Below are 10,440 nucleotides of genomic sequence, written 5' to 3'. Positions count from 1 at the left end.
CCCTTATAGCTGCAAAGAAAAGCTTGAAAACACTATTCACTCCAGAAAGGGAATAAAAGTAACCTCTGACTCATGTGCCTGGGGGCTCCTAAATTGAGGAGTGGGAGAAGCTGCCACGTCTCGCCTGCTGCCTTTGCCGGACTGCGGTTCCCACCCATCCCTCTCCGCTGCATCCCCCGTGAATTCCACTTGTGTGGGCAGTGGGAAAAGGTGCCATCCCTTCTTGATGTCCAAGGAATAAAAGCCAGTTTGTGCATGAGCGGTGAGGTTCTGGCACAGTCCTGCCCTGCCTGCCTGAGGCTGGAGGGGATGCGAGAGAGCAGGGATGTCCTGGGACACTGCAGGGATGTCCTGGGACAGTTTGACCCGGCAAGTTGAGTCTTGGGGATGCAGCTATTCCCTGCTCACCCTCGAGTCCTTTTCACAGCCACACCACCATACAAACACAGTGAGCCCTAGAGCCGGCACCGATACGACGATGTGCAAGCAGCAGTGATGTATTGCTACGTGGTACCCAGTCGTGCGCCAGCAGGAGGGCGACGAGAAGATAGAGGTGAGGAGCATCTTCACTGCGACAGCCCTCAGTGCCTGGAGATGGCCCAAAAACTACACCCAGACACGGAGCATCAGACAGACACAGCGGGCAAGTCTGTTCCGGAGTTAACTACAGCTAATTCATTACAGCCCTTGGGCCAGAAAGGAACAAGGATGCTAAATGGGGAGAGAAGGCTCAGGGCTGCCCACAACACCGTTTATTTATTCCAGGGCTGTTTCCATTTAGGAAATTTCTCTACCCTCATAATACAATTATAGCACAGGAGGACTTCAGGGCTCTACCTCAGAAATTGCTGTCCACATCGCTGCTGGGTTTTTAAAAAGCCTTTAGAGCGTTGCATAGGGCAGCTGCTCTGTGTTTTGCTCATTTAGGGAAGATGCTGCTGCTGCTGCTCTGCCCCCACGGATCTGCTCCCTGCCTGTCTGCTCCCTCTGCCTCCTGCTTGCATAGCCAAATAATGAGCTGTGTTGTATAAGGTCAGCAAAACGATGCCCGCTGACTCTTCCCTGTTTAACATATAGGAAGGTCAGATGCATAGGAAAGAAGCCAAGAACAGCAGATCCGCTGGGATGCCTGGGAGGGGGGACCTCCCCATCACAACCTCCAGGCTGATCCCGACATGCCATTAGATCAGAGCCAGGTCCAAGTTGCAGCATTTGGGTCAGACTCTAAACATTAACCATTAGTTTGGGGGTCGGCGTGGATGCAGAGCAATACTCCATCTAATAGAATAGATCTGGGTCTCTATTTCCACCCACCCAGTGCCATGAATACACAGATAGGAGCTGGATTAAGAGCTCTCTCCGATGTAAGATGCAGCATGACAGCAATCTTGCTGCAGCCCTAGTTCACATTTTGTGGCCTTGCAGTATCACGGTGATGGGACCCATTGCTCTATGTTAAACAACCACCAAGTCCTGCCTTCCCAACAAGGGACCTTGCAGTTCAACACTCCCATTGAGAAGGTACTGAGATCCCTTGGGTGCTGTTGGCTCCTCAGCATCACCCAGTGTCCCAAAACAAGGGGGCAGGAGATCGGGTAGTCTCCATCACTGTGCCAGCAACACTCTTGCAGGAAAACACCAGGGAAAACAGGCCCTGCAAGGAGGTTTCCACAGCCCTGTCCATGAACCCTGAGAGCACTGAGTTCCCCAGAAAGTTCCCTTCATCACTGCAGAGTTTCAGGGCCATATGGGAACGTATTTTGCCTCGATGATCAGCAGTTGTATGAGGATAGGCTTTCTCTTGGAGCTTTTTATTTGAACCGCTTAGATGAGGTAAGACCAATCACAGCAAGAAAGGGAACTACACTTCTAATTTTTTAAAATGTATTTGCTAATAAATTTTGTCTCCTGCCAGCCTGGCTGTGCTGGGTACATATTTTATACATTTTGGAGGAAGAGACAAGAAGGCAGGACTTACGTGAGCAGCTCTTTCTTGATGTCCTTGGAGAGGAATTTAAGCTTGAAGTTGGTTAAAGTAACTTCCCCTGGGTATTTTCGTTCTTCAAAGTTTTCCTCCGACACTTCTTGCTCATCAGCTTCCGAGGAGGCAAAAGAGTGGGCGGCAGGCTCTGACTGCAAGAAAACAGCCAGGAAAAGTGGTTGTAGTGGTGATCATTGCTGCTGAGCCATGGTGGGAAAGGATCCCAGGTTCATCCCAGCTAAGAGTTAGCGCAGCATTGCCAACGCTCCTGAGCCCTCCGCAAGCGCCTCACAGTACCCAAACCAGAGATCCAATAGTCTGTAATTTCTCCTTTTTATAGGAGAAATGTGTAAAACACATCCGTACGGGGATTTACACCTGGCTCTCCCAAGGTCTTGAAGGGATGAAGATCAGTGCAATCCCCCCATACTCATCCTCAGTGGCACCTGCCTCCACCTTGCCCCATGGGCAGAGAAGCAGCGTGCTGCTTCCAGGGCCAGGACCCCCACTCACCTCAGCCAGGATGTAATGGCTGGGTTCCCCCACCTGCAGGATTAATGTCAGTGGCACGCAGGGTTGTATCTGCTAATGACAGATATAAATCAACCGGGGGAACATCACCAGGAGCGCCGCTGGTGCAAATGAGCTGAAAGGATTTGCAACGAAGAAAGCACTGCAGACCCAGGACAATGCAAGTGGTGGGTTCTTCCTTTGCAGGAGCACCCCAACAGATCCAAGAGCATCTGCCTCCTGCTCGATTGTCCGCAGCTGATGTCTGGTAGCACTGACGAAGCTAATAATATTTCTCTCCTAGGCTCAAAGGGCAAATTAGGGGTTCTGGGGGAAAATAGGACAACTGTGCAAGCAAACACGGCATTCAATCCCCCCCAAGGTGTTATTCAAGCATCAGTAGTCACCGCTCACCTCCTCTGGCTCCTCTTCCCGCTGACGGTTTGGTTTAGTGTAGTCAATGGGCCCATCCCATTCATCCTGGCGGGAGGTCTGGCTGGACTGGGGGGAGGTCATGGTGCTGCTCGTGGCACTGGTGCTGTTTTGGCGCTGGGACACATCTGGGGACTTCATGCTGGGACTACTGCTGCAGCTGCTGCTGCTGGGAAAGGTGCTCTCCCGTTTGCGGTGCTTGTTCATACTCAAGTCCAGAGTCCCATTTTCATCCACCTCAATGTCCATGGACTGAAAGGTTGGAAACATGCCCAACGTTAGCAGCTGCCAGCAATTCCCTACAGGGATCTTGCCCCCATTTGTCTTTTGCAGGGCAGGGGGCAGGTTATTCATGTCCCATCCTCTCCACAGTCATGTAGAAGGAACTGAATGGAAAAGGATGCTCTTTCATAAATATTTCAGAAACATGCCATGCAAATGCACCCCTGGACTACCAGCCATGTGGCATGTTGACTCGATTGCTTGAACACAGGCATCTAGTGCCTCTTAAGATGCCCCGTGGCATCTAAGACATCTGCCCAAAGCTGGGGGTGCAACACGGGACTTCTGGAAAGCTTGCGTTCCTCTGAAAAATAGCTGGAGGTCAGCCTGGACACAACTGGGGAATCTCAAATGACATCAGATACAGACCAGTGAGCAACTGAAACCAGCTCTGAGACTCTGCTTGGAACGATGCTCATCTCAGATGGGTAATTTGAACCACAATGCATCTCCATAACACACTAAGAGCCAAGTTTACCTCCTCCAAACTGCACCAGCCAAAGCAGGGAGCGAAAGGGTGATAGGTGAGGAGTCTCTGCACACCCTCCATATTGAAAAATTAAAATGAAAGGAAGGGTAAAAAAAAAAAAAAAGTTATTTCTCCCATCCCAAACTTTTAACCCATGCCATTGCGTGGTGGAGCGAGGGTCCCCAGGCACGCTCGGCTCACCTTGCCGGGGGCCTCTTGCTGCTTCGTGCTGAGATTCTCCGGCATTTCCCAGCAGCGGGTGGAGAGGTTGAGGATGGCAGTGGCAGCCATGTGCGCAGCCTCGGCGTCGTGGGAGTAGTCGAAGCCTGTGGAGGAAGATGAAGTGCTCTTCACGTAACTGCTGGAGGGGCTGTGGCTGGGGGAAGAGGCCTTTGGAAAAGGTTTGGCTGGAATAAAAAGAGAAGGAACAACACAAGGCTAATGTATAACTGGGCAGCGGTAAGAGGTTAAGTCAGTCTGACGCAGCTAGTATTAGCAGTTCCAGTGGCAGCCTGTGGTTATTACCAATCCACGGGCTATTTTGTTGCCTGGGTTGTGCAATAGGAGCAGTGCTGGCTGCGACTTGTGCAATGGTCTCTCGGCGTGAAAACTTAATTCATTAACTGACTCTGCCATCAAGTCCCCAAAACATGACTGCTTTTCTTCATTAAAGCTACTCCTCGGTGGAAGCGGTTAAAGCTTAGAGAAGCTTCCTGGCTCTTTTTTTATTGTTCTCTGTACGTTCATAACTTATCTGCAGAGCTGACTTATGGGAAGATTTCTTGTAGCACGCTTGAAAACTTACAATTTAAAAAATTACATTAATAGCAAAACCGTGGCCATGAAATACGAGCGTCCAGTAATGACACCAGTGAAATATGGATTTTTCTGACAGCTGACGTATCATTTAAATATGCCTGAATAACAGGATTTATTACACAGCCGCACGCGGCCACGACACTGCACTGTTACTGCGTGTCACAGCACGCAGCCGTGCAATCCTGGAGATGCAATTTCTCTTTACACTCTATGAAACAAAAGTGAGTATTTCCCAGGGTTAACGCACAATAAAACTTGCCCTAATCTTGAACCTGGTCCTGTTTAGGAGGGCTCTGACCTACACAAAGTCCCTCTGAAGTCAGTAGTTTCAGTGGGTGCAAACAGGGGATCATCCAATTTTAAACAGTCACAGGACTGTATTCTGAATCGATTAGCAAAATCTTCAAATTCTTAATTCATTTCACTATGCCCTTTTTGGGGGAAAACATCCCCCCTTCAGTGGGAGTCTCTATCAGGAAAGACTCGTAAGCTTTGGCCCGATGATGGCAAAGCGGCAAGACAACCTCGGTCGATGCAGCTACAGAGCAAAGCGATTTCATTATTCCCATTACAAACTTGTAATATAAGACACTATAAAATGCTAATCTTCCTGAGGACTGCTTTCTTCCTTGTTGTGTGCGTATATAATGCATATTGACATTAATGGGAGTTATGCACACACATGCAGGGGAATATAAATCCCTCTGGATGAAGATCTCTTTAAAATAAGTTCTCAGTGAAAGGAACAGATTTCCCTGCTATGATTGGCAATCATATTCATCTTGTCGCTTTGATTAACTCATTGGAGGTTTGCCCAAATGGTTATTCTTGTGTATGGCTGCTTGTTTTCGAGTCCAGTTTAATCCATGTCTTTGCGGCAGGGTGCGGGTATTTGCCAGCCCAACCTGACAATATCCAGGATCGCGAGATGCCAATTTCAATTTCACACCGTAGGCTCAGCGATGCTTTTCCATTTCATAAGTATTTCTACCACTAATAGACTCGCAATCAGCAAATTAGTAAAATAAGTGATGAGAAAAAATAGAAAGGATTATCCTAGTGGGTCTGCTGGAATTATTTTTGTCAGTACAATTACCCTGAAAATTCTTTGCTAATATTGCAAATAACACAATCCATTCAGCAAGAGAATCACTTGTGCTGGGAAACAAATTACTTTTCCATCAGCCCTAACCCAGGATGACAGTGGCAGTTGTGCTCTCTGGCCTCCATCCAATTTCATTGTCTGATCCTTTACAGATTTAGTACTGTAATAAAGGGCGCTTCCATTGTAGTGCAACAACCGGGATGCTTTCAAGTACGAGCACTTTTTAGAGAGCAGCTGCATCAGGATTAAACAGGATTGTGGAAGTGGGATTAGCCAGACAGAAAGCCCTCTTGAGGCTGCTGACTTCTGCAAACTGGGCTCCTAAATCTGTTTTTTTTTTTTTTTTTCTCAAAAAGAAGTCTTCAGGTGCACATTTGGTGTCAAAGGGAAGGGGGAGGTTTAACATCAGTTTGCAGCAGGCTGTCTCCCCATGCAGCTTCCCTCCCGCTCCTGACAGCCCAGGCCCTGAGGGGTTATTTAGCCATTTCATTTTCACCCACGCTTCCGTTGCACAGTGTTATAACCAGTGCAAGGTCCTCTGTATGGAGCAGAGGTGGGTGGCTACAATAGGAAAGAGCTGGGAGATAGGAGGTGGGTGATCGATAGGTAGCAGAGCTGGAGAGCAGAGCACGGCAGAGAAGACAAATGGGTGGAGTGGGTCATATATAAGATGGAAGAGAAGAAAACTGTAATCCATTTAGCTAGATGAGGAAAGACAGATCAATAGATATGAACTGCAAAGCAATGGGGACCGACTGAGGACAACTGTGTAACTTATCCCACCTAGAGACATCGCTCAGATTAATGTTCCCACCACTCGATGCAATTATTCCCAAAGCCAAAGCGACTCTCCCCCAAGCAAAGCTTTACCGGCAGCCACGGGCTCCTCTCTCCACCATGTACATGCCACAGGACCCATCTTGAGAGCCTTGCCCATCTCCATTTCTCCCCCTGCTTCACAGCAGCAGGAGAGGTCCAGCGACTCAGCCCCGAGTCTCCCATCACCCCAAAGCCACGATCCCAAGAGCCTCGCGACACACCGAGAAAGGCAGAAAATGCAAAACCCAGCCCATCCCTGCTCCCAACTTACATTTAAAGGCTTTAGGTGAGGTTTCGCTAGTCTGAATCTTTGGGGCAAGCATGCGTTTGCCAAAAACCTGAGCATCAAAACTTGCATAATCGAAGGTGACCTTGGAGTACTTCTCCAGCTCCTTGGCCAGGTTGGCCCGGGGCGTTGCTGGGACCATGTTGGGCCGGTAGCTTCCGTACTGAGGGATCTCCAGTTGCTTCACAAAGCACATAGGCCTGAGGATGAAACAATGAGCAACAGTGATTTCTCTTTTCCTCGACAAGATGGTTGTTGGGAGGGGACTGGACTTGATGGGGACACGTAGCTGCACCTTGTTCCCAAGGGGTTACTGGGGAAGAGGAGGCAGCGACAGCCTTTTTGCTCTCCCTCAGCAAGTGTCCATCTGGTTTGGGTCTCTTAGATTCCTTTTTTATTTTTTTCCCCTTTTTTTTTTGATTTTTCTCTTTTTAGGCAAAGCACCAAGTTGTCGACCTCACGCAAAACAATATTCTTGCAGGCTGCCGTGGTGTGGCAGCATTTTCCAACAGCAGCAGAAACTTGGGCATTACCCACTTACGGGACCCATGACACAGGATGGCACAAGAAGACGCGAGGACCCCAGTTTAGCTCCGCTTCCCGCTGCAGGTTCATTGCAAAGGCACTGGGGCTTCTCCCCTGCCTGCAGAGTCCCTCTTAAAGACCTGCTTCTGCTGGGCTGCCTATCATGAATCAATTTGTCTTGCATATAAATTGTATATAAATGGCCTATTGTTATTCTCCTTCCCGTGACCTCTTTCCACCAGCAAGTCCTCAGAGCGGGAGCTCCTTGGAGCGTGGACTGTCCTCGTGACGCGCTCAGAGTGCTCTACGCCCGGCACGGGCTCCGCTGCAAATAAATAAGTAATCGCCCTAAATGGCCTTTGCAAAGCACCGAGCACCGGTGCAGCGGGGTGCTCAGCAGTCCTGGGGAGTAAATAAATAAATTAATCAGACCTCGATGCCTTTGTGGGAGTGCTGCTCAGGGCTTGTACTGCGGTTTTTATCCCGCTCTCGCTGCAAAATAACTAACCATATTACAATCCATCTGTAGCCTCATGAATCACATCAACTACGGAAGCCAGCATCTATCAGGGACATCCTTAATGTGAGACAGCCCTTTCTCCCGGGAAGATAGAGACAGGCGAAATAACAAAATAAATGTGACTGGTTTGGAAATGAGTGGCGGGTTTCTCTCCTCTGAACCGTGCGGGCTAAGGAAGAAAAGCGGGCGGACTTACGCGAAACTGCCATCGAGTGATTTATATGTAGCCTAAATCTCGTCCTCCCCCTCCCCGAGCCCACCCTACTTATAATGCTAATATAATAGCCATCATTCTCTGGCAGTTTGCATTGCAGAGCGATCGGCACAAATGCCTTCTGCTGCACCGGTAAAACCCTTTGGCCTGTAGCCTCAGCATTAATTGATGCTACAGAAGCAATTCATTGTCCTCAATGCCCTCCCTGGGATCATCAATTAGATATCTCCCCACCTTGGCGAGACCTATGATCATAATAACAGGACTCAGCAGTATCAAGATACAGCCGGAGGGAGCCGTGACGGCCGCTCTTGCGAGCGGGGCATGGCGGGGAGGGCTGGGGCGGCGCGGTGACGCGGCGCTGGGCTTCGCGGTCCCGTTTACCTGAGTATCCGGTCAGAATTGGAGCTGGTCTTCGAAGGATCACCAGACTGGGTTTGTTGCTTTTCATGCGATTTGGCTAATTTTTCAGCAGCAGCAATGGGGCACCCAGATAAACTGTGTGAGGTGGGGTTTTTTTAAAAAGGAGGACGAAAAAAGAGAGAAGGAAACCAAGCATGAGGGATGAGCATGAAAATCTTCATTTCGGGGACCCAGAACTGCACTGAGCCCATGAGAAAAGTGTTTGCATTTAAAGTTTTTTTAATTATCGTTATCCTAGCTTACTTTTAGTCTTGGCAAGCAGCAAAGCGCCAGATCTCTCCAGGATGAGCCCTTGAGCATCCCCAGGACCCGGAGGTGGATCAAGGAGGCAGCTCCACCAGGCTGAGCACAGCAGGGGCAAAAGGGAACGGGCTGGTTTCTTTGAGTGGTTTTAGCAGTTAAATGGTATTTTTGAGTGGTATTTATTTGGATCTTTTGCAGGGGCTGTTTGAAGGGAGCCTTCTGAGGAGCACTTGCGGGGAAACATTTGCACTTCTGATGTGCAACGGCTGCCAACATGGGGGTGCCTGGGGAAGGTCAGGGGCTGTAATGGCTTTTGCTCAGCACGCATGCCCTACGCATGAGCCTGGCTTTGCCTTTTTGGGACAGCTTGGCTCTTACAGTGATTGCTCAGGGAAGGTAAAAACCCCTCACAAGCAGAGCCCGCATGCTCCCAGCCAACCCCAAGCCATCACGGGCACCTTCATCACCAGAGCAGCCAGCACCGAGGGAACCCCAGCCCAGCCCCATGTGAAATTCTGGGCTCCGACTCCACCGTTGTGCCCAAAGCTGTCTCCATAACCCACTAACACCAGTGGATCACCTCACTCTCACTGCGATTGCTTGCTGCCTGCACCAAACCGAGCTTCTCAATTAACCAAGCAGATTTCCCTAATTTTCCTCTAGCAGCTACAGCTACAACAAAGCATCCACCAGCTTCCTCCACGGCTGAATGAATAACGATACAAACTCACCTCATGCCTGCAAAAGCATCGACATTTGCAGAGCTGTCACTCTCTGCCAATTAAGCTCAAGTGCAACGAATGGTAAATCATAAATTCATGAGCGCATCCCTGTAGCACAAGCTAGTCGGGCTTTTTGGAAGGTTTCTAGCTTTTAAGTGCACCATTCCCTTGCTTGCAACCTTCCTGTTTATAAAAGTGTTCGAGTTTAACCAGAACATGGGGTATAATTACAGGTCCCAAAGCTCAACCCTGTCCCCTCCTGACTACATTTGGGCTGAGGTCCTACAGCAAGAGGACTTAATTCGCACCTCATCAATAACTTCAGCCTAAATATTGTGGAAATTCCTAGAAATCCTGCTAAATGCCACACCACCAAACACAAACGTCACGCTCCAGTCAGCCTCACCAGGCTTTCTTAGTGCCAAACACCTCTTCCATGAACCCCCACCTGCATCTACCCCTTCATAGTCCCACCTGCGAGCCTGGAAGCATTGCTCTGCTTTATTGCCCAACCAGAAATCACTGCCCCGTCTTGCTTTCCCATACTAGTCTTTGTCTTAGGGTCATCCCTGCTTTGCCCATCTTAGTTGCGCTGTCTCTCAGTGCAAGAGTACAGCCAAGGCTTTTGGGGCTGGTTGCCCTGCTGCCATCCTTGCCCTGGCCGTTATGGAGAAGAAGTCAAAGCTGGTACCTCCTGTGCGTGTTGCGGTTGCTGTTGACGTGACCCTGTCCTGTGCAGCCTGGCGTGGGGCATTTCAATACGTTCTCATGCATCGCCAAGACTTCGGAGCAAGAAGGGGAAGAGGAGAGGGGAAGGGAAGCAAAAACAACTTGATAAAAATCAGAGGAAAAAAAAAAAAAAAGACAAAATCATCAAGTCTTGTACACTGCTTTCCTAGAAATCAGGGAATGTGAAATGCTGTAATTAGAATTCATCTGCGTAGAGAAAAAAAGAATTACAAGGCAGCAGTGCTCAGGTCAGCATTAGATTAGCATCTCTGCACACAGCTTGGGCTTTCTCCTCGTTTGCTGATTGCAATCCCGTTTCCTCCCCTCAGCCCCCCCCCCCCCCGCCCCCCCCGCCCCCCTC

The 10,440-nt window shown here is 49.4% G+C and overlaps 1 protein-coding gene across 1 annotated transcript in view; it reads right to left on the bottom strand.

The window, feature by feature from the left end:
* The window catches only part of MYT1 (myelin transcription factor 1), a 34,062-nt gene that overhangs the window by 13,619 nt on the left and 10,003 nt on the right, over positions 1–10,440 (bottom strand). The window contains exons 7-12 of the mRNA XM_010569495.1: positions 10,042–10,132; positions 8,347–8,460; positions 6,689–6,903; positions 3,876–4,000; positions 2,906–3,175; positions 1,979–2,133 (exon numbers count right to left, since the gene is read on the bottom strand). Coding sequence (XP_010567797.1) covers positions 1,979–2,133; positions 2,906–3,175; positions 3,876–4,000; positions 6,689–6,903; positions 8,347–8,460; positions 10,042–10,132 — 970 coding nt within the window. The remainder of the gene's footprint in view (positions 1–1,978; positions 2,134–2,905; positions 3,176–3,875; positions 4,001–6,688; positions 6,904–8,346; positions 8,461–10,041; positions 10,133–10,440) is intronic.

The sequence above is a fragment of the Haliaeetus leucocephalus genome, unplaced genomic scaffold (genome assembly GCF_000737465.1).
Source record: "Haliaeetus leucocephalus isolate CR32 unplaced genomic scaffold, Haliaeetus_leucocephalus-4.0 Scaffold273, whole genome shotgun sequence".
Lineage (NCBI taxonomy): Eukaryota > Metazoa > Chordata > Aves > Accipitriformes > Accipitridae > Haliaeetus > Haliaeetus leucocephalus.
This window is presented reverse-complemented; position numbering and strand designations above follow the sequence as displayed.